Consider the following 25,358-nt stretch of genomic DNA (forward strand, 5'->3'; position numbering starts at 1 on the left):
AATAGCCAAAGTATGGAAAGAGCCCAAATGTCCATCGATGGATGAATGGACAAAGATGTGGTATATATATACAATGGAGTATTACTTGGCAATCAAAAAGAATGAAATGTTGCCATTTGCAACTACGTGGATGGAACTGGAGGGTATTATGCTAAGTGAAATTAGTCAGTCAGAAAAAGACAAATATCATATGACTTCACTCATACAAGGACTTTAAGACACAGAACAGATGAACACAAGGGAAGGGAAGCAAAAATAATATAAAAACAGGGAGGGGGACAAAACATAAGAGACTCTTAAACATGGAGAACAAACAGAGGGTTACTGGAGGGGTTGTGGGAGGGGGGATGGACTAAATGGGTAGGGGGCATTAAGGAATCTACTCCTGAAATCATTGTTGCACTATATGCTAATTTGAATGTAAATTTAAAAGATAATAATAAATAAATAAAAACCATTATCAAATACTCTCTTTAATGTCAAGAACTATTTAAAGCACTGGAGATGGGTGTACAGGACAGACACGATCACTTTATGGTCTAAGGGAAGGAAAGGCATGAAACAAATAATGACAAAACTTACCATATTAAGTCAATAAATATTTGTGTATAAATGTGTGTGTGTGTGTGTGTGTGTGTGTGTGTGTGTGTGTGTTACATACTGGAAAAATAATGGAGACCAAAATAGTCAAGGACATTATCCTCACAAAGTAGTCTATGGATGCAGAAACAAATACTGGTATAACAATATTAATTTACTCAAATATTTAATGAGCCCTTATTATTTGCTATGTACTGGGGATATAATGCTAAGTTAGACAATTTATTCACAGGTATAAGAAAAGTTATAAGGAAAATACCGAGGATAATGACACTGTATAACAGGGATTCCAAACCTAGAATTCCCTGAAAAAATGGTATTTGTGGTAAATTATGAAGGATGAGAAGAGGCTAATAAGCAGGAAAGTGAAAAGACCATTCCTATCAGAAGGTACAGCACAGAGATAGCTGGGGAGTGTGTGTGTGTGGGGACATGCTTAGCAAATTATAAACGGTCAGGGAGCCTATCGCAGGGTTGAGAGCATGGAGAACCAAGGGGAAATGGAGAGAGAAAGCTGAGGATGAAGTTGATTGGTAAGCACTTAGATCTTTTTGGTCTCTTTCCATTGTGATGGGAAGCTATTAAAGATACTTAAGCAAGGGAGTAAAAGGATCATATTTGTGTTTTCAGAATACTATTCCAACTGTAGAGTGGAGAAAGGAGGTTATGAAAACACCCAAAGGGGTCTGTAGAACTGAGAGCTGATGGCTTCAAGTAGATGGCTCAGTAGTGGTAGAAAAGTAATAAAAAGAATTTAGGATTAAGAAGTCTTGGTGACTGAATTGGGAAGTCAGGGGGCAGTTAGAAAACTAGAAAAATACATTAGGAATAATCTGTGAATTTTGAATGAGCAACTAAATGGGGTAATAGTTGAGCCAATTATAGTAGAAGGAAAACCAGGAAATGATCAACTGAACTAAAGGTGACAAACGGTCAAGTAAAAATGAACTGAAGAAAAAAAGTATATTAAATTTAGCAGCATGGAGATATTTGACAATCTCAGTAAGAAGTTTTGTAATAATGTTAATAAGGCAAACAGGTTGTAAGAAACTTAGTTGTGTAACTGTGTCCCAAAGTGGTCTAAGTGTACCAAAGCAACTCCACAAAATGGTCCACTAGAAAGTACACAGAAAATATTAGAACTTCTATTTACATTCTTCTTTTGTCCGAAAAATAAAGCAATTAAGTTATAATAATATTTAGAATTTGGATTATCAGTAGCTCCCCCTGAGGTTAGAGAAGCTCACCTGAGGAGAGAAAAGTACCACAAAGTACAGGGGGAGTTAACAACTGGCATGTTCACTCCTACTACTGCTTTCACCATATTACAAGGTTTTGCAATTCGTGTGTGCCTGGCTAAGTGAATTTACAGGTTATATTATGTAGTTTTCACTAATTAACCCTCAACCTGGCTTGGAAATATTACAAATACTTGGGGTACTTGGCTGGTTCAGTTGGTGGAGCATGCAGCTCTCGGTCTCAGGGTTGTGAGTTCGAGCCCTGAGTTGGGTGTGGAGATTACTTAAAAATAAAATTAAACAACAACAACAACAACAACAACAACAACAACAACAACAAAGATTCAAAGACCTCTAGGCATGGAAGCTAATACTAATACTGCAAGTACATGTAAACAAGAAGAAAATGGCGGGGCTAACTCGTATACTTTTTTTTGGTATGAGCCCTTCAACAGCTACATTTTAAGGCCAAATTAAATACATAAATCACAATCTACTTAGATCTAACAAAGTTTGCCGCTAAATTCAAAATTATCAAGACTATTTAAAATACAGTTATACCCAAATTAGTTCATTTACATCCACATCAATGATATATGATTAATACGTTTTTAAAAATTAAAAATATTATTGGGGTGCCTGGATAGCTCAGTTGGTTGAGCGGCCGACTTCAGCTCAGGTCATGATCTCACGGTCCCTGAGTTCGAGCCTCGCATCGGGCTCTGTGCTGACAGCCTAGAGCCTGGAGCCTGCTTCGGATTCTGTTTCTCCCTTTCTCTCTGACCCTCCCCTGCTCCTGCTCTGTCTCCGTCTCAAAAAAAAAAAAAGTTAAAAAATTAAAAATATTATTTACTTGATAGCTTCTATTGACATTGTCTTACGATGAATATAATGGCATAATAGTATATATTTATATATAATTTGTGAACAAAATAATAAAAAACATATATATAATTATGTATATAATTCACAAACAAAAATATACATTGAAAGGATATGCTCAACATTTTACTGACAGGGCACATGATTAAAGAATGGAAGCTCCCGGGGCGCCTGGTTGGCTCAGTTGGTTAAGCGTCCAACTTCAGCTCAGGTCATGATTTCGCCATTAGTGAGTTCGAAGCCCACATCAGGATCTGTGCTGACAGCTCAGAGCCTGGAGCCCGCTTCAGATTCTGTGTCTCCCTCTCTCTGCCCCTCCCCCATTCAAGTTCTGTCCCTCTCTCAAAAATAAACACTAAAAAAATTAAAAAACAAACAAAGAACGGAAGCTCACTACACCAGTGTGTAAAAAGTAAAGATGCAATGATGAGTACAGGGGACTGACTCTTCCTGAAACTTTCTGCCAAGAAGAAATGAGAACCACTGGACGTGAAGGATCTAGGTAGGGATATTTGTATGCTGGCTTGTTTCTAAGACAGGGGTGCTTATAGGAAAGGTTCTTAAACATTAATCCACTTGTAAAAATGCAGATTTCCCAATTCCCGAATCTTCCTTTTGGAGTTAGCCAGTTTGGGGTTACACCTAGGAATCTGAATGTCCAGCTCATTCTGATGCAAACAGTCTAACATTAGATGAAAACTGGTCTAATGCAAGGTTTAAATGCCACTGAGAAGGATCCCCAAGAAAAGAGGATTCAAGACTGTGCACAGCCCATGTAAGATTACACAGGTAACAGAGAAGAAGGGATGCCGGGACAAAGGAGGAAGTGGCTTTTATTAAGAGCAGACACACCTCCCCGATTTACAGAAGGGACAAGTTCAAGAGATGGATGAGGAAATTTATTGAAGATCTGGTGATGACAGATCCAGGCTCTTCACAACAGGGAGGAATATGCTCCTTTACCAGAATGGATACAGAAACACAAAAAAGAAATGTCTCCATTTTTACTTTAAAGAATTCTTACAAAAATGAGGCACAGCAATATTTTTGTTGTTGTTCTTAAATGCAAGTTTTCATTTACTGAGAGTAAGGTAAGAACTCATCTAGAGATTTTTGTTTTCAATTTAATACTTCCAATCTGGAAATTACCTCATTCGTTGTGGTTTTAATGGCACTCAGACAATCCTGAACAATAGTTTATTTTCTTGCCTTATTTCTTTACATATTCTTTGGCACAGCTCCATGAGCACTAAGTGGTAAAACTAGAAGTCTGCTGATTGCATGGCGACCACAGCAGCTGGGTAACCATGTACACAAGGCAGCAGTTAATTGCCTGAGAGAGTTGAAGTAATATTTGGAGTCCAAATAGAAGTTTAAAATGCGCAATCTGTCTGGTTTTAAGTCAAAAAGATGTTTTTCTTCACTGATCATACTTGGATTCTAATTATTTTGGTTTCTAATGTGAAATATATTTAAGACACTATATACGAAAAAAAGATAATATGTATATTTTGCCAAATCATGCGATGAGACCCATGGAAGCTGTATTAGTAATTATACTTTTTTAGTAAAGGACCAACAGTCCCCAGGCCCATCAGTCTTCCTTCTACCTTTATGTAGCTCTTTGCTTTTGTGGCTTTTAAATTTAGAACCTGTTTTTAAACACAAAAGTTCCATTTAATAATTTTTTAATTATAGTTTTAATCAACTTGTGATTTTAATTACCTTATTTCTTACAAAACCTCCTTTTTTTCTACTTAAAGTAATAAATGTTGTTATGAGAAATTCTCAGGAAATACTGAATGGTGTAAGTAATATGGAATCACCTGTAATTTCACCCCCAGATAAAATAATGGCTAAGAATTCATTGTATAGCCTTCTAGACCTTTTTAAAATGAACATATGTGTGTGCATTTAAAAACATTATTTATTTATTTTTTAAGTTACTTCCAAGTTAGTTAGCATATAGTGCAACACGGATTTCAGGAGTGGATTCCAGTGATTCTTCACCTATGTATAAAAACCCAGTGCTCATCCCAACAAGTGCCCTCCTTAATGCCCCTTGCCCATTTAGGCCATCCCCCCACCCACAACCCCTCCAGCAACCCTCAGTTTGTTCTCTATATTTAACAGTCTCTTGTGTTTTGTCCCCCTGCCTGTTTTTATATTATTTTTGCTTCCCTTCCCTCTGTTGATTTGTTTTGTATCTTAAATTCTATGTATGTGCATTTTTAATAAGAAAATTGAAATATTATACATACACACATGTTGTTTAATTTTAGAATTCTGAGTTTACCTTTTTTCCCACATAATAAGTCTCTTAATGTCAAAACAGACCACATCATCATTTTTAACAGATGCTAAAAAAATTCTGGTATATGGATGTGTTATAATTTAAGTGATCCCTTATTGAAGGGTATGCAGATGTATTTTACCTTTAACAATGTTAGGTTCACAACAAGAAATTAGACATTTAAATCTTATGTCCAAATAGAAGACTTCTTCTCTAATAAAGATCATATATAGATACAGACTAAAAGGTTTCTTAAGAGATTAAGTTAGTTCAAAAATAAATCAACTCGGGGGTGCCTGGATGGCTTAGTTGGTTAAGCATCCGACTCCCGGTGTTGGCTCAGGTGAGTTCCAGCTTGGGATTCCCCGCCCTCACACTCTTTCCCTTTGCTCTCTACCCCATGCTCACAGGCTGGTCTCTCAAATAAATAAACATTTAAAAAATAAATAAATAAACTCATAAAAAAATCAACCAACTCATTTTGTTATCGTCTAAAAATATATTATATTTATAATTCCAACAGAATAATCTCAAATGGCAATTCTTTTGCTACTTTTTTAAAGTTTATTTTTTGAGAGAGAGAGAGAGAGAAAGAGAGAGAGAGAGAGCAGGGGATGGGCAGAGAGAGTGGGGGGCAGAGGATCTGCACTGACAGCAGAGAGCCCAATGTGGGGCTCGGACTTACAAACCTTGAGATCATTACCTGATCCAAAGTCAGACGCTTTACTGACTGAGCCACCCAGGTGCCCCTCAAATGGTAATTCTTTTAAATAAATAAATGTATACCCACATACACAATGGACAACAATTTCTAGAGTGGTTGGAGTTGATGAAAAGTCCTTTAACAATTCCACATACGTTTAAAAAATTAGGCATATGCCAAATAAAAGTATGAACATAAACTAGCTGTATAATAATTGCTGAAGACTTATTTTAAGCAAATCATACTTCAGAATCATGTTTTCAACCTAGATAAAGTCACAAAATTGGAAATATAATGCTTTTAACATTCTAAGGTTCTATGTCTTTGAGAAACTATTTTTGCTATTTTGAAACTGCTTTTGGAGAGCAAAGGGTATAAAAATATATAAAGGGTTAACAGGAAATTATGTCCTATAGGAACACTACACACTCAGCATGTATAACCAGCAAATTTAAAAGTCAATTGAGTCATTAGAGAAATGCAAATTAAAGCCACAATGAGATACTACCTAACATCCACTAAAATTGCCATAATAAAAAAGACAATAACAAGTGTCAGTGAGGATATTGAGAATTGTAACATTCACACACTGCTGGTGAGAATGTAGAATGGTACAGCAACCTTGGAAAACAGCTTGGCAATGTCTTAAAAAATTAAACATAAACTTACCACACAACCTAGTGGTTCCACTTCTAGAAATCTATCCAAGAGAAATGAAAACATATGTCCACACAAAGCCTCGTATGTGAATGTTCAAAACAGCAATATTCCTAATTGGCAAAGATGGGGAAACCACCCAAAAGTCCAACATGGAATACTATCCAGCAGTAAAAAGGAATAAAATACTGATACATCCTACAATATGAATAAGCTTCAAAAGCATAAAAGTAAAAGAAGCCAAAGCAAAAAGCTACATACTGTGTAATTTATTTACATAAATATTCAAAAAGAGCAGCAAAATAAGTTTCTAGCAACCATCGCCTTTTATTTAATACCAATATATTCCAGTATTTTATATCTTAAAGGAAAAGCTTATTGGCAAACTTCATCAGTGACTATCACCTTGTTTTATAATTCATGATTTTACTTGATGTAATTTTAACGAAAAATATAATAGCCGCGAGCACATCAGTGCTCAGGATTTGTCTAGTTTATATGCATGTTAAATCTTTCTCTTGCTGCTTGAATTTAGTCTATTTTAATTAGGAATTAGTACCCCCATTCAAAATGGGCAAGGCAGGAGAATATAATTATCAAATTCTGTAGTATAACAAGTAGCGGTGATGGATGCTTAAATAACAAAATACTTAAAACATTTTTTTAATGTTTATTTATTGTTGAGAGAGAGAGAGAGAGAGAGCATGAGTGTGTAAGCAGGGGATGGCAGAGAGAGGGAGGCACAGAATCCAGAGTAGTCTCCAGGCTCTGAGCTATCAGCATAGAGCCTGATGTGGGGATTGAACCCACAAACCATGAGATCATGACCTGAGCTGAAGCTGGACACCTAACTTACTTAGCCACTCTGGTGCCCCACTTTTTTAAACTACATATTCCAGTGATCTGCGGAAAACCAAGACTTGGCAATAAAAAACAAGATTCATTCTAATTTCTCCCAATTCCCTTAAGGAACTCAAAAAAAGTTACTGTGTTCCAAGGACCAGAGAAATAAGAGTCGGTAACAGACTGCCTACTAAAGGGATAGGTCTTTAAGAAAGTTGATTTTCTTCTAAATTCTGTATTTGTTTTGTCAATAAAATGGCATTTTGTTTTTAGTACAGCATCCAGTGGCTTTCTGGTGATTACAGAGTTTTAAAGACCTCAAAGTGTATCTGAATTGCAAGGTTAAGAATCAAAAAGAGGAAAGAGGTTACAGACGAGTTGGAAAATGCGAATGGGTTTCCTGAGCCAAAACAGTACTTAGTCTAGCAAACAGCTATTTTGTAAAATAAAATGTTTTCGTATATTATATGCTTTTCTGTAAAACTGGTTACTACTGTACATTTTAACCCGTAACAATGAGATCCAACAAAAGATGAAGTAGGGAATCTTAAAACATATATTTTAACACTATGATTAGAAAACATAAGAAATGGTGCTAAAAAATGAAGGAGTGAAAGGCGCTTCTGTATCAGCCTTACCTGCCAAACTGAAGACGTCAGGCAATCTAAGATGGAGCACACATGCTCATGAGAGGAGCACGAAAGAATCTACTGGGTGCATCTTAGATTTACTTTTTATTTCACCTTCTTTACACAATTCTCTTGTAAGGTACATAACAGATTAGAAGTATATAATTTGTAAGGAAATAGATGCCAGGTCAGGTACTCAACACCTACATTACTGTTAAGATGTGCAATCAAGAAAGAGTGGAAACCACTGTTCGAAAGAATGGACTGATTAGGGTTACGATTCTGTCACATTAGAGTTAAGCAGTCACATTTTTCTGTTACTCTGTGATAATTCTGTCACTTAATGAAGCAGCTCAGATACTTTACAGAAAGAATTATTATTACCAAGAGCAAACCTTTATAGTTAAAAAAAGTTTTCACGTATGCTATCTCACGGAATGGCCACTGCCACTTAGTATTATTACTAGTTGACCTAATGTATCCAGTACCAGTTTCTTGAAAGCATTCACAAACACTAGTTGTATTTATTATTATTATAAATAAACATTAGCTGTAAGGACGCCTGGGTGGCTCAGTCAGTTAAGCATCCGACTCTCGATTTCGGCTTAGGTCATGATCTCATGGTTCGTGAGATGGAGCACCCCGCTGTCAGCGCAGAACCTGCTTGGGATTCTCTCTCCTCCTCTCTCTGCCCCTCCCCCACTTACACCCTCTCTCTTTCCACCTTCTCTCTACCCCTCTCCCGCTGGCATGCACACATCTCTTGCACACATCTCTCCGAGCTCTCTCTCTCAAAACAAATAAACATTAAAAATAAATAAAAATTAGCTGTGAAGTTAATGAGAAGAGAAAACATTTTAAAGACTTCAAGGTCAATTTAAGTAAATTGAAGCACTAATATGTTTCAGAGGAGTTAATCCTCCACAAAGAAAAAAGTATGGAAACCACTCAACAAGAATTACATGAAAGGACAGTGACTCTGTCTATTCCCCTGACAGCCCTTACCACCTTTATTCTTTATTTTTTAAAGACAAGTTTAGGGTCTTCTCAGCATAAACAAAGAAATGCCCAGTAATCATTTGACTACTAGGGAATTAATCAACTGAAGATTAAGGGTAGATTTAATAACTGACTCTATATAGAAGTTATGCTTTATGGAGGACGGTAACAAGATGTTTTACCAAAATTAACACAAGAGGATACGAGTTGAAGCTGGCTACTGATAAAATTACTAGAGAAAAAAAATCACGAAATTTTTCTGACAGTGAAAATTCAGAGGAAACCTTAAGGACTTGTATCAAAAGGGATTTTTGTAAACAAGATAGTTTCCTATTACATGAGATCAGTTAAGTGTACCAGGGATGCCTGTAAGAGATCACAAGTCTGATATCAGTTCTACAGAAGCATATATCTGTGTATGCCACTAACTAAGCTTCACTAATCTGGTAGCACCACTCTTAAGGAGTGAATGCATTACTATTTACTTTAAACTTAAAGAAGTTGGTTCCTTTCACTAAACTGAGGGGTTGATAAGGGTTTGGTTATTGGAATTAATAATCCCCAGAATGAATGGCAGCAGGTAAAATTTAGACCAGAAGTGTCAATACAGTAGAGGAAATCTCATATGACTGCCATCGTCCTGCAAGTCTGTTATTGTGTTTTAGGTTAAAGGCATACTATTTATATGACTGATTTAAGTACCAAGGCAACGGGTACATTTATATGATAAATGATGAAATGCCTAAAAGGCAATACACTGAAAGTTAAGATTTAAAAGTATAAAAAAAGATGGTCATTTTCCCCACTTGTTACAAAATGACAATTTTTTAAAGAGCTAAGGAAATCTGATGTATTATAATTCTAAGAGCCAAGAATATGAGGGCATAAATCCAGGAATAAATCACATGTTTCAAAGCTTTTGCTGTTTCAATACTCTGAACTGGTTAAGAAAGGTTTAATTCTGACATTACCATTGGAGCAGGTGGTGGATTTGATGATTGTCCTTCACTGTTCCCTGCATGCTGGGTTAACCCATTAGGATTTGAAGACTGTGTAATGGGAAGCTGGGTACTGGGTGCAGGTTGCTGAGATAATTCTACTTTGTAAGTCTTATTTGATTCATCCAATCTGCTACTTCTTTCTATGGCAATCAGGTCACGAATTTTTTGCAGCTGCTCCACTGAAGCTTTTTTAGGAAAGATAAGATGTGTTTCTCCCTGGAATTTATAAAAATGGGAAAAATTTTAACTTTTGCTTTATACTGACAGTCATTCATATATAGATCTATAAAATGAAACCAATACTATAGAATACATCAGATATTAATAATCATTTTGTTTTTCTACCATTGTGGCACTTTTAAAAAAAACAAAGGTAAAACTGCATAAATGTAAACCAGGAAATTCAGAAAATTGGTCTCTTTCTTAGCATATATATAACGCTTAGTTTATTTGATCGATTCAAAGGCCTTTAGAAAAATATTTTGTTAGGAATAGTAAGTCACAAAGTCTCGTAAGAATTACAAAAATGTACATTCCTATCTTCTCTGCAATAGTATATAATACTACTATTCCCTGTGAAATTCCCTATGAAGTAACAGTAATTACTAGGGATGCAGCCATACAAAATGATCAGGGGGTCACATAAAACCAAGAAGTTATAAATCTCCTTTCTTTCTTTGAATCTCCTAAACCCAAGACTTTAAAGAATAGCTATATGATTAGCAGTCTGTATATGGGGTCCACTAATTTTTCCAAGAAGACAAAAAGCACACCCTGATGATCAATTCAAAATTATGGATTGTTAACAGTACATACAAAGGTGGTCCAAACAAAACAATCAAACCATAAAAATCCCATTCTTCAAGTAGTGGTTCATTTAGTGAATACCCACAATATAATCAGAGTGCTTTAAGATACAATAAGCATTACAACAAAGCTCACAATGTAAAATAGTCAGCAAATTACAAACAAGAAAAAAAGTGAAATGAAAATATATTCAATTAAGTTTCAAGGCACTGAGAAACAAGTGTTAAAATAGTAATTCCACCAGCTGCATATATATGAGAGAAAACTATTGTTAACGTGCAGTAATAAGACTTACAGATTGTGAGCATTTAAGTTAAGCTCCATAAATCTGAGAATGACCTTATTTCCCTGGTGATGGCAGACCTATCAGAATGAACTGACCAAGACATTTCTCATTAATGACATGAAAATTAATTCCATATGAATCCCTTTTAAAAAGCCAGAAGGGGCCGGTAAGCTCTCTATATTCATTACCCATAATAGCTGTAAAAACAAAACTATCATTTATTGTGTTTATGTGTTCTAGGTGCTGTACTAAGCATTTTGCATATATTATCTCAAGTAATTCTCACAACCACCCTGCAAGGTAGGTACTAGGTTTATCCCTACTCTTTATATGGAAATATGAAGGCTCAGAAAAGTTAAATAACCTGCCTGATGCCACAGAACAATTGTTGGAGTAAGGATTCACACTTAACAAATCTTTTATTTATTTATTTATTTATTTATTTAAAAAAAATTTTTTTTTTTAATGTTTTTTTCTTTATTTTTGCGACAGAGAGAGACAGAACATGAGCAGGGGAGGGCCAGAGAGAGAGGGAGACACAGAATCGGAAGCAGGCTCCAGGCTCTGAGCTGTCAGCACAGAGCCCGATGCGGGGCTCGAACCCACAGACTGTGAGATCATGACCTGAGCCGAAGTCGGACGCTTAACCGACGAGCCACCCAGGCGCCCCCACACTTAACAAATCTTAATTGTTATGCTATAATTGAGTCATCTTAGACTGAACAGAGACCAATAACCACAAGCTGGACTAAAAGTTGGAAGTGTTGAGCAAAAGAGAATATTTTTATAGCCGTGATAATTACATACATGATAAGCACAAATCAGATCACAATGAGTTTCCAACATCAGAAAGGAACCACCTCGCATCTCTGATGAGGTCTGGGAAGAGAGACCAACACTTAATTCAAAACCAGATATGGACGTTTCCCATCTCATACTGTTAGTGGAGCAGCACTGAGAAAGGTAGAAGACACCACGGACAGAGGTGGAAACACAGCATAATAGGTTTCTGGATCTATGTTCAGTTCACACCTCAGAGAGGGCCCGGATAAGACAGAGATGCTGCTTTCCTTTCCAACTTTGCAGGATCAGTCCTAAAAGAATGTATGATCACGGCCAAAGTGTACCAAAAAGTTTAATCAGTGGCACTGTATTTTCATGAAAGGACAAAATCACAGGCTTTGCACTAGATCCAGTAACATTATAAGAAATCAATGAGAATTCTAGTATTTAACAAAATCCCTATTTCTTAACATATTTTTGCTAAGACAATTCTCCCTGCCAGATGTTAAGCAAACCTGCCCCCTCCCTGCCCACTAAATGCTGGTAATATCTTCCAGTCACCAAGACAACCAACACTGCCCACCTCCTGTGGCACCTGGCGGGAACCATCCCACTCAGCAAGCCTGATGAGTCACACAGCCATGCGGATCCCGGTCTTTCTCAACCTTCTCAGAATTTTCACAAAGAGCTCAGCCTCAGAGGCAAGTAGGCCCAAAAGTGCCCAGGATTTTAATATACAAAATATAAAAATTTGAGGATGGGTCTGAGAGATTCCTACTTCACCGTAAAGCCTACCAAAGTTTCTTTCTGATGGCAGAGTTCAGTTGCAGTTCCAATGGTTCCTTCTGCAACTTAGCCACACTGATAACACACAGACTTCAGACGGGCCCTGAGGTGCAATGCCCAAAGCCAATCAGAAACTTGAAGTATATAAATTAGTCTGATCAAAGCATGTTACTCTTTTCTGAAACTGTGGCTCTATTTGGGTCAAATACTACTGCAAGTCTCAGCTTGTTACTAGCACTCATGTGACTAATCTTTGGGTCTGCCCGAGATGGGTTTTCTAGGATGTGGGATTTTGAGTGCTAAACCCAGGATAGCCTCAGGCAAACTGGGACAGTTGGTCATCACACCCGGCACTCAAATATTTGTTGAATGAAAGACAAATATGACTCCACGGAACCTGTGACACTTCAAAAATGAAAAATTAGTACAGTTTCCAGTTGTCATTTACTAAATTTTTCTGTCATTTGACTAAAAACATCTGTATTTTCATGAACAAAATCAGCAACGTTCTCAACTCTCCCCCCTACACTTTTAAATTCTTTATGTTCAGATGTCTGTGAGTAACTACAAGCAGATACCACAATTTATACTTCCGGCCTGATCTCTCCTTTCGAGTTACAGACTCATATATCCAATTGCCTACTTGCTATGTTTAACAGTTTTATCAGTTATAATTATCCACAAGTTGGGTAGTGATTTCTCCCAGTATCTGCTACACTCCCAGATTTCACAATCTGAATGGTACCTGCATCCACATAGATGCTCAAACCAAACCTAAAAGTAACCTACATTCCCTCTTTTCCCTTGTACCCCACATGTAGTTCATTAGCAAGTCCTGCAGATTCTGCTTCAAAAAAAATTCTGGATGCCTCCACTTTCCCCCATCTCCACTGCTATCAGTCTTTAATTCAACATGTTTACTGAGTGCCTCAATGTGCCAGTAATATTCTAGGAGCTAGCAACACAGGGAACAAAAAGACAAAGGGCTCTGCCTTCACGGAACTTATACAAATCATTACTGTTTCTCCCTTAGGTTAATAAACGCTTTCTAACTGGTCCTTCCTGCTTCACCCCTTGCCCTCATCCCAGAACATCCAGGACATTCCCTTTACAACAGCTAGAATAACCTTCTAAATATCCTTCCCTGCCTAAAACCTTCCTATGGTTTCCCGTTTCATTTAGAATGAAATCCAAGTCTTTACCACAGTCCTCAAAACCCCATGCCCTGGATTTCTGCCTGTCTGTGCAGCTTTCTGTGCCAAAGCTACTCCTGCTGGAAGTGCTTTGGACATGTGAATTGTCTGAAGTACTTGGACTTGAGGGCTTCAGGTACCTGAAATACTTCTTTTCACTTAGGTCCCAGCTCAAATGTTCTCTCCCTAGAGGCCTTCCCGGACCACGCATCTGTACCTAGCTACCTGCCTCTACAGCTGCTTTGTATCGTATCACCATGCCTTATTTTCTTCTTTGCACTCATCTTTGTTTTCATGTCTACTATTTGTCTAACCTATTAGAATCCAAGCTCCACATGTGATGGGATCTATTTCTGTAGTTCACTATTATACCCTTCAGAGCCTGGAACAGAATCTGGGGAGAAGAGCAGAGAGGCAGAAAGGAAACGACCTCTTATGGCAACTCAGCATATCGCCTGAACAATTTCTACAGCCTTGCCAATTCAGCCTCTGTGGACTACCGAGTATCCATAAGCTGGTTCTACTTCTTTCAATATTCCATGAACTAGAAATGGCTAAGCATATACACAGACAGAAAATTCACGGTATTGATAACTACTTTCACTGTGGCATAGAATTGAACTATGCCACAAGATTCCGGAGGATGAAAACACCAAATGTTTACTTTGACCTAAAAACCAAAAAACATACTGAGATTCTTCTCTTCTGTCACAGAAGAAATTCCTTAAAAGTGGCAACTAAACTCAGCTTTTCTGTGTCTACTCTTCTCATTTCTTAATGGAGACAGGTGGTTAGACCCTATTCGTATTCATGTGTGCTCACAAAGCAGGTTTTTGTCAAAAGTCTAAAGTGACCCACAATGGGGTCTCTAGGTTGTATATCTGACCAACCTGTTCTAAAGCATTAAGACTTGTAAGAATTTTCTCTGTGGGAGAGTTGTTATATTGTGATTTTAAAGCATATTTACTGTGACTTTCAAATGTCTAATAGGTGAAGAAATAACTAGCTGCACAGATTTCCAAACTGATCAATTAATTAAAAAAATATTATCTTATTTAGGTAATTATCCATCAACACTACAACAAATTCTTTGTACATGAATTGGGGAAAAGAAACCCTTCAACATACTCACCTCTTCAAAGCCCATTTCAAATAAACATTCAACGGCTCCTCTGACAGGTAAGAGTCTAGTAGAAAAAGCTGTGTTTCCAATCCGGATAGATCTATATTTTTCATCATTAGGGTTTCTGATTTAAATAAAAAAAATTTGATTATATATAACAATTTATACTTTCCACAGTGTTTTTGCACTCCTTTTCACATTTTATATTGGCTATATTGCTACAAGGTAGCACAGATCCCAGCTTTACAGAAAGAGGAAGAACAGTCTGGAAAAACAGCCTGATTTTGAGATTCTTACCTCAATATACATTTACTACCACCCTACTGTTTAATTTCATTTGATAATATTAATGCTTCCATAATAGACATCCATGTGACTCTGTAATTCTGTGCTATTAAGGCTACATACTTTTATGAGTTTTTACGGTGCTAAGAAAAAAAAAATCCACATAAGCTCCAGACATGGGGCAGAAGGTTTTGCCTATTTTGTTCTGATGTACCTCAATCATCAAGAATGGTGCTTGATGCATAGACGGTGGTTAGTAAATACTTGTGAAATGAATGAATGAAAGAAACAAAAAAGCTGCATAAAAACTGATCACAGTTCCTGAAAAATTTTACTTCTGAAAAATATAAACCCAGGTACACCTTGATTTTCTTTCTTCCCTAGACTGGTGATTGTTTTTACTCTATGTTCTGCTTCAGCTCAAGATATATTTTAGTCACAGCCAATTTTTTTTTTTTTATGGTGATTAAGATTTTGAATAGCATGCATGGGATAAGACCAGCATATGAAAAGCTTTGAGATTTTTAATAACGTTGATAAATCGGAAATGCTGTTTTTAAAAAATCAGAAAAAAAAACAAGGTTAAGATAATCACAGTATTATACTCAAGACCATCAGAACATAATTTAGGATGATAAGTAGATTTCATATCTGACACAAACTCCCTTCCAATGGTAGTGGCTTCCATTACTATTTTAAGAAGGATTCTGAGGCTGTGTCAGGGGTCTATGGGAAGGAGTGCTGAGGCCATCTGCCTGGGCTATTGAATGGGGATGGCAGACAAATGCTGGCAACTATTAACAACTCATTAACCATTTGTGTCCTATTTTAATTGTGGAAGTTTTAACATATTTCACATTTGTTTTCCATTGAGCAACTCTCTATTGCCCAATTGTCATAAATACATGAATCTTTTTAAAACTTTTCCTTAAGTTCCAAAATTATATAAGTTTATTACAGAATATTCAGGGACAAAGCTCTAAAATAGTGTTATTCAAAATGTCCACGGACTGGAGCCAATCTACAAACTCCTTGCTATTCATTCATGAGAATGTGCAGAAATTGAGAATACTCAGCAATTTTTATAACAATTTGATGTGCCATGAAATTTTTATTGTTATTTTACAAAAGGTATAGGTCCACCAAAGACTGGAAATTAAAAACAAAAACACTTGTTCTTCACCACAGGTCATTTGAGCATCACAGGTGGTTGAAAAAACACAAAGAAAAAAATGTATGTTCTGCTCTTTTACTCTGTGTATTAAATGAGAGCTTCTCACCCTTGGCATTATTGACATTGGAGGTCTTTGCTGTAGGGGGCTGCCCTGCACACAGCGAGATACTTAGCATCCCTGCCTTTTACGGCACACTAGATCGTAAGTGTGCCTCCCTTTCTTACTACTTAAAACAAAAAACATTAAACCATACAATAACCCTACATTTACCAAGGCTAGTTACAGATAAATGTAGCATCTTTTCATGATATTCAACACGTTTCACAGGGTTATAAACATATCACTACCATCAATATGACAGAACCTACTGGTGCAAAACTGCTTGAGGTTGTTTTGTTTGTTTTACGTATTTTTCCCCAATAGCTTCCAGATTTTTACATGATCAAAGTCTTTCACTGGCCTTAATTTTCTAGTTTTCCCTCCCTCTTTTACCACTGTTTAAGAAATTCTTATAAAACACTCATTAGTTGATCTGATACATGTTTCAAAATAACTGTTGATACGGCTTTTCTGTTACAGTCTATTTCCCATCTTTTTACATCTATGGGCCTCACATACCATTTATGTATTTTTCTCACTAAAAACATAATGCAAACAAAAACAAAAAAACCCAACAGTAATGTCCAGTTACCCAAATTCTATCTATCTCTTTTAAAATATGTTGAGCACACCAGCCATAGTCTTGAACATAAAATGGTGCCAAAAGTTCATCCTGAAGCCCTCAAAGGCTTAGAGAACTTGGCCACAAAGCCGTTAGGCCTCAAATCCGTAAGATCCCACTTCCTGTCCTTGGAAAAGTACCACAAAAACACTTTCTAAATCTCTAGTCTTACAGCCTCTCACCCCAGTGTATCCACCATCCTTGAACTCATTACTACTCTCCTTATCTTGCAGTGTCTAAATTACCCCTAAGGATCACCTTTATTTTTGCTTCATCTTCTTCTTCTGTTAATTCCTCTGCAGACTTTTCTCAATATTTTTTGCTATAATTCTTCAATGTGTTTTTTCTGCCTCTGCTGACTCTTAACTATTTCTGCAACTGGTAATATTTATCTTGCTTATTAGCAATAATTGTGCACATTCACTTGAGGTGTTTGTTTAGTTGTTTGCTGGATAGTATTGAACGAATGAATAGGGTCTTGAAAGGGCAACAAAATTTCCTGCACCTCACTCACTATCACTTTGAACACATTTTAGTATCTTCCTAGTTGTCTTACCCCCAGGTATCTACAAAATTGTTTAATCTGTAGAATGTTAATTATTAGTCTTTACGTTTACAATTGAATGGTAGAAAAAAGTCATGCTTTTCACCTTGAAAGTCATTATCTACCATATATTTAGGATCTTAAGGCATGTTAAACAGTAAGCTTCCCACTGAGGTCACAGACTCAGGAAAAAAAAAACAACTTAAATGTTTCTATTTCAGAATTTCAGGAACGCTGAGAATAAACATAGCTGACCATTTACTAGCCCTCTTTCTCTTTAGAATGCATAATCCCAGAAAGTGTTTACAGAAATGGAAACTTAGTACATGAGAGACCCTATAATCTTGTATTTTTATTACTAATCACAAATATTGGTTTGTAGGCCATTTAAAAAATATTTCTTTTGTAAACAGTCCTTTTCAAAATAGTTCTTTACAAAATAGTCCTTTTCTAAATCCAAATAATTCTGAGATACACGTAAATTTTTCTTTTTAAAAACAATTTTTTAATGTTTGTTTTTGAGAGAGAGAGCATGCATGTGCACAAGTGGGGAAGAGCAGAGAGACAGGGGGTAGATACAGAATTTGAAGCAGGCTCCAGGCTCCGAGCTGTCAGCACAAAGCCTGATGCGGGGCTCGAACTCACAAACTGTGAGATCATGACCTGAGCTGAAGTCGAATGCTTAACCCACTGAGCCACAGGCGCCCCATATGTGTGTATTTTTCAAACACATCTAACTGCCTTTAGAACCAGCTGGGAACCACCTCTGGCTGTCTACCATTCTATGTAGCTGACAATAAGGGAAACATACACATAACCTAGCTTGTTCAGAGTGAAAAGTTGAATAATGGTAACAATAGATAACATATGTGCCCTTATTTCTCTTTTGCAAGAATCTTATAATGCAGGCATTTTTTCTTTCCTCTTAAAAATGAGGAAACTGAAAAAAAATGAAGAAACTTAAGTCCAGAGACTTTACATAAATTGACTATAGCCACACTCTTAGGAAATGGTTGACTGGGGTTTAAAACCACTGGTTTGATTACAAAGCTTACATACTCTTCACCATACAATACACCAACAAATTCACCACTCCTCAATTAACCCTCTTTCGATTTCTCCAGTTGTCAGTAGTAACCTAGATTAGAAATCTGAAGTTATTTGGGTTATTTTGTCTCTTCCCATTTCCAGTTCTACTCCTTGCATTCAGTCATCAAGAACTACCAATCCCTGCCTCCAACAGTTCTCTTCTCTCTGCATTTATGTTTATAATTACTGTAATAGGCTCACAAATGAAATCCATGCCTTGTGTCTTCTTACATGATTATTCTACATTAAACTCCTTCGTTATGTTTCTCTTTGACTCTAGAACATATAATCACCTTCTCTTGTCTCCTATGTCAAATATATGTTCTCTGCCATTCCATCAACCTGTCCCATCTTACCAAACCTCTGTTCTCAAAACTCTTCCACGCTAGGTCCCCCTGCTATCTCCAGACACGAACATGTAACTCCTTGAACACTGTCTTGCAATTGTTCTCTGGATTTTACACTGTGGCTGTTTCCCATACTTGTGCCTTTCTCCTAAACATATTTATTTATTTTCTTGGAAAGAAGAAACCACTTTCCATTCTTGGCCCTCCCCAATCATAGGCAGTTTAATTTGTAAACAATAACCGTGTGCAGTTTGCAAAGGAAATTAGTAGAACATCAAACATATTTTTTAAGGCATAAATGGAGCAAATTATCCAAGGAATAATTCCACACATGTGGAATGCTAGTCAAACTATTTTAGAGTTTGAAAAACAGATATTATTGAGTACAGCTCATCTTTATCTAGGAGTCAGTGAACTGAAAAAAAAAGTAAAAGGTTCAAACCCATGGCATATTGTGCGTGCAAATTAGCTTATATTTTATTCTGTAGTTTCATTAACTATGACTCTTAGTTGGGGAATAGGTTAACATCACCTGAAGCAGAAATCTGAAATGTAACCAAAACCATAATCTTCACTTGAGTGAAATGACAAGTGCTACTGTTTATAAAAAATCAAACAAAAAACCACAAAAAAACCCAGCTATTAATGAAAGTCTCATTTCAGCACTCATTTCATAAAATACTACATCAAACACTGAGGGAGGAATAAGATATATTAAGACAACATCCCTGACACAGTCCCTTATCTTTAACACTAATGGATTTCTCCAAACAGCAAAAGGAACAGAAAACTTTGGTTTTCTCTACTCTCAAATAAGTGAGATTAGCAGATCTGTAACATAATGTAGTTAGAGTAACCTACATTAGAAATCTCTGAAGAAGAAAGAGATCAGGGACTTAGAAGTGGAAGAAAGAATGTTTTTTAACTTCCTGAAGCATAAAGGAGTTTTAGTTCAAAGAAAATGACTGCAGGGATTACTACTATTACAAGCATACCTCAGAGACATTACAGGTTTGGATCTAGACCAATGCAGTAAAGTGAAAATTGCAGTAAACCAAATCAAATGAATTTTTAAAATTTCCCACTGCATATAAAAGTTATGCTTATACTATATTGTACTCCATTAAAAGTGTAATAGCATTATGTTTTAAAAAATTGTACATACCTTAATTAAACAATACTTTATTGCTAAAAAATGCTATCATATGAACTTTCAGTAAGTTGTAATCTTTTTGCTGGTGGAGGGTTTGCCTCGATGTTGATGGATGCTAAGTATTGGTGGGGCTGCAGCAATTTCTTAAAACAAGACAATAAAGTTTACCACATCAATTGACTCTTCCTTTCATGAATAATTTCTCTGTACCATGTGATGCTGTTTGATGAAACATCTTTCAAAACTGGAGTCAATCCCCTCAAACCCCAACACTGTTTTATCAGCAAAGTTTGTTATATTCTAAACTCTTTGTTGTTATTGCAACAATCTTCACAGCATCTGCACTAGGAGGCTCCATCTCAAGAAACCATTTCCTTTGCTCATCCATAAAAAGCAACTCCTCATCCATGAAAGTTTCCTTTTTAAAATGTATTTATTTATTTTGAGAGAAAGAGAGAGAAAGAGCCGGGGAGGGGCAGAGAGAAGGAGAGAATCCCAAGCAGGTTCTGCGCTATCTGTGCAGAGCCTGATGCAGGGCTCCATCTCACGAACCCCGAGATCATGACCCGAACTGAAATCAAGAGTCAGATGCTTAACCATCTGAGCCACCAGGCACCCCACTCATCCGTGAAAGTTTTATCATGAGATTGCAGCTATATCTTCAGGCTCCACTTCTAATTCTAGTTCTTTTGCTATTTCCTCCACTGAAGTTGGGAATCCCTCAAAGTTATCCATGAGGGTTGAAATCAACTTCTGCCAAACTCCTATTAATGTTGACCTTTTGACTGCCTACAATGAAATCACAAATGTTAATGGCATCTTGAATGGTGAATCCTTTTCAGGTTTTCAATTTTGCCCAGATCCATCAGAGAAATCATTATCTACGGCAGCTATGGCTTTACAAGATGTAGCTGTTAAAATAAAAAGATTTGAAAGTCAAAATGACTCCTTGATCCATGGGGCTGCAGAAGAGATGTGTTAGCAGGCACGAAAACATTATGTCATTGTACATTTCTATCAGAGCTCTTGGGTGACCAGGTGCATTGTCAATGAGCAATAATATTTTGAAAGGAATCTTTTTTTCTGACGTCTCAACAGTGGCCTTAAAATATTCAATAAATCACATAGTAAAGAGACATGCTCTCATCCAGGCTTTGTTTTTCCATTTAGAATTTTCAGAATGGTTAATAAGCATTGGCTTCAATTTAAAATCACCAGCTGGGGGCGCCTGGGTGGCTCAGTCGGTTGAGCGTCCGGCTTCGGCTCAGGTCATGATCTCACAGCTTGTGGGTTCGAGCCCCGCGTCGGGCTCTGTGCTGACTGCTCAGAGCCTGGAGCCTGTTTCAGATTCTGTGTCTCCCTCTCTCTCTGACCCTCCCCCGTTCATGCTCTGTCTCAAAAATAAATAAACATTAAAAAAAATTTTTAAATCACCAGCTGTGTTAGCCCCTAACAAGAGAGAGTCAACTTGTCCTTTGAAGCCAGAAATTGACTTCTCCTCCCTGGCTATGAAGTCCTAGATGGCATCTTCTTCCAATAGAAAGCTGCTTTGTCTATGTTGAAAAATCTGTTGTTTAGTGTAGCCATCTTCATGAATTATATTAGCTAGTTCTGGGTAACTTTCTGCAACTTCTCATCATCATTTGCTGCTTCACCTTGCACTTTTGTGTTATGGAAACAGCTTCTTTCCTTTAACCTCATGAACCAACCTCTGCTAGCTTAAAACTTTTCTTCTTCAACTTCATCACCTCTCTCAGTCTTCACAGAACTGAAGATTTAAGACCTTGCTCTGGATTAGGCTTTGGTTTTTAAGGGAATGTTGTGGTTGGCTTGATCTTCTTTCTAGACCACTAAAAGTTTCTCTATTAGCAGCAAAAAGGCTGTTTTTCTTTCTCATCATTTGTGTGTTCACTCGAATGGCACTTTTAATCTCCTTCAAGAACACTTCCTTTACATTTGCAACTTGGCTTTTTGGTACAATAGGCCTAGCTTTTGGCTTATCTTGGAATTTGACACAGCCTCTTCACTAAGCTGAATCACTTGTAGCTTTTGATTTAAAGTGAGAGATGTGTACCCCTGCCTTTCACTTGAACACTTAGGCCATTACAGGGTTATTAACTGGCCTAATTTCAATTATTATTGTGTCTCAGGAAACAGGGAAACCTAGGAAAGGAGAGGGGACAGAAGGCTCAATGGGTGGAGCAGTCAGAACACACATATTTATAGATTAAGTTTCCCATCTTATGTAGGTGCAGTTGGTGCACCCCCAAAAATTACAATAGTAACATCAAAGATAACTGATCACAGGGGCGCCTGGGTGGCTCAGTCGGTTAAGCGTCCGACTTCGGCTCAGGTCATGATCTCACGGTCCGTGAGTTCGAGCCCCGCGTCGGGCTCTGTGCTGACGGCTCAGAGCCTGGAGCCTGTTTCGGATTCTGTGTCTCCCTCTCTCTGACCCTCCCCCGTTCATGCTCTGTCTCTCTCTGTCTCAAAAATAAATAAATGTTAAAAAAAAAATTAAAAAAAAAACAAAACAAAGATAACTGATCACAGGATAAAGAAGATATGGTGTGTATACACACACACACACACACACACACACACACACACACACAATGGGAATATTACTCAGACATAAAAAAGAATGAGATCTTGCCATCTGTGACAACTTGGATCTAAAAAAAGCAAAACAAATAAACAAAAAACAGAAACAAACACAGAGAGGGGGATGGGCAAAATAGGTGAAGGGGAGTGGGAGATAGAGGCATCCGGTTATGGAATAAATAAGTCATGGCAGCAGGGGACATCTGGCTGGCTCAGTCAATAGAGCACATGAATCTTGATCTTGGGCTCGTGAGTTCAAGCCCCACACTGAGCATAGAGCTCACCAAAAAAAAAAAAAAAAAAAAAAAAAAAAAGTAAAAAAGTCACAGGGATAAAAGGAACATAACAGGAACTATAGTTCATGGCTATATTAATATAGCTTTACAATAGTTTTGTATGACGATAGATGGTAGCTACACTTGTGAGCATAGCATAATGTACAGACTCGGGGAATCACTATGTTGTAATACTGAAATTACCATGACATTGTGTCAACTATATTTCAATTATATAAAAGAGCTCAGGGGCTCCTGGGTGACTCTGTTCCTTAAGCATCCAACTCTCTGTTTCGGCCCAGGTCTCATGATCTCACAGTTCATGAGGATGAGCCCCGTGTTGGGCTCCGCTCTGATAATGTGGAGCCTGGTAGGGATTCTCATTCTCTCTCTCTCTCTGCCCCTCCCTTGCTTGATCTCTGTCTCAAAATAAATAAATTAAAAAAAATTAAAGAACTCATTGATCACAGATCACCATAACAAATAATGAAAAAGTCTGAAATACTACAATTACCAAAATGTGACACAGAGGTACAAAGTGAGCAAATGCTGTTCGAAAAATGGCACCGACAGGTTTGTTCAACACCATAAAATTTGAACTTTGTAAAAATTTGTAAAATTGAATTGAATTTGTAAAAAACACAATATTTGCAAAGCACAATAAAATGAAGCACAATAAAACAAGGTATGCCTGTACTTAAACTAACAAGGGTAGTTTTTCATGCCATCTCCAATTATCAGTTCCAAACCTCTAATTCACTTAAAAAAAATTTTTTTTTTTTAGATTTATTTACTTTTGAGAGTCAGAGACAGACAGGGCACAAGTAGGGGAGGGGCAGAGAGAGAATGAGACACAGAATCCGAGCAGGCTCCAGGTTCTGAGCTGTCAGCACAAAGCCCGACGCGGGGCTCGGATTCACAAACCGTGAGATCACGACCTGAGCTGAAGTCAGACGCTCAACCAACTGGGCCACCCAGGCGCCCCTCTAATTCTCTTTTTAGATAAAGCTTTTCAAGATCAGAAACATAAACCATAGTAAAAACTGTAATATGAACTGGCAGCATGCCAAGCTGCCTCTACGAGTTTGATAAATATTCACAATGGTGATTATACCAAGTTATTATTTGCATGCAGAGGTTTTCCTTCCTCAAAACATCTTGATCTTAGCATTCTGGGTTTCACTAGATTAAAAGCAGAAGTGAATCCTATTACAAGGCCACTTCCCTTTTCTGAATAATGGGGTTTAAATAGTTTGATGGCTTTCCAGGTTGGAGGTCCCAGCTGCTAAAATCCGGAGGACTCGGTTTATGAGTTCATTCATGCACAGTCCACTGGCATCTTTGTGCTTTGAAGAGCTGTTAGACCTCACAGGGTAGAGGTGAGCTGCAGAAGGTGTCACAGAGGAGAAAGGCAGTCCCCCACATAGGTCACAATTGTGTAGCTGTGTACATTGCCCATGCTGTATCCCTTATAGCATTTGGCAAATAATAAAGGCTCATTTTTCCTTCAATTTACTTTTAAAACCCTTAATGTTACCTATATACACAATATATTGCCATGAACAATGAACTGCCACGGGTTGAAACACTACACTTGTAACTAAGGTCTCTAAAATTGGGTCTTATCAAATCTATAACCATGAAACTAAGAAGCATTTCCTTTCAGCCTTCACACCAATATACCCGCCACTCAGCAGAACATGTGCACCAGGGGGTGGGGTGGGAGAGAGAGCCTAGACAGTAATCGTGGTGACCTGAGAAATGAGGTATCACCACTCAAGTATCTGCCACCTAGAACTCCTTTAACCTCGCTTCTATTTCCCTCCCCCACACATCACATTCTCAAGACACTACACGAATTGATCTAAGAACTGATAATGAAAAGGATTCAAAATGAGGACTCAAACTTGCCTCCCAATTCCCCAAATCTGTAAAGGTCCCTTTAGGATCTATCTACAAGTGTACTTTTGCTCACAGGAGAATGAAACAAATTACTCTCAGCCACGGTAATCTTCACTCATTCTTATTTGAAAGGTCATGTTGAAAACTACACTACAGGTATTAATATAAAAACTGTAACTTTAAAGTAACACAGTTAATATGTCAGTCGACAAAACTGGACAGGAAAAGACCATAAAGAAATGTAAAAACCCCACCACTTCAGTTAGCATTATGCTTTAATACTAAAATATTCACAAAATGTTGGGGGGAGGGGGATTTTGTCGGAGACTAACTTCTCATAAGCCTGTGGCAATTTAAGGCACTACGGTAAGACCCACGCAGCGGGAATGAGACGCTGTCATCTGCGCTGACACCAAGACAGTTAAACAACTCGATCGGAG

General features: G+C 37.4%; 1 protein-coding gene across 3 annotated transcripts in view; it reads right to left on the bottom strand.

Annotated features, from left to right (window-relative positions):
• Positions 1-25,358, bottom strand: part of NGLY1 (N-glycanase 1) — a 63,065-nt gene that overhangs the window by 37,191 nt on the left and 516 nt on the right. For 2 of the 3 annotated variants that reach the window (XM_007097493.3, XM_042998453.1), the window contains exons 2-3: positions 14,833-14,947; positions 9,816-10,061 (exon numbers count right to left, since the gene is read on the bottom strand). In XM_007097493.3, coding sequence (XP_007097555.2) covers positions 9,816-10,061; positions 14,833-14,947 — 361 coding nt within the window. The remainder of the gene's footprint in view (positions 1-9,815; positions 10,062-14,832; positions 14,948-25,358) is intronic. The other variant, XM_042998452.1, reaches the window with a different exon arrangement.

Source organism: Panthera tigris, chromosome C2, assembly GCF_018350195.1.
Source record: "Panthera tigris isolate Pti1 chromosome C2, P.tigris_Pti1_mat1.1, whole genome shotgun sequence".
In the NCBI taxonomy this organism is placed as follows: domain Eukaryota; kingdom Metazoa; phylum Chordata; class Mammalia; order Carnivora; family Felidae; genus Panthera; species Panthera tigris.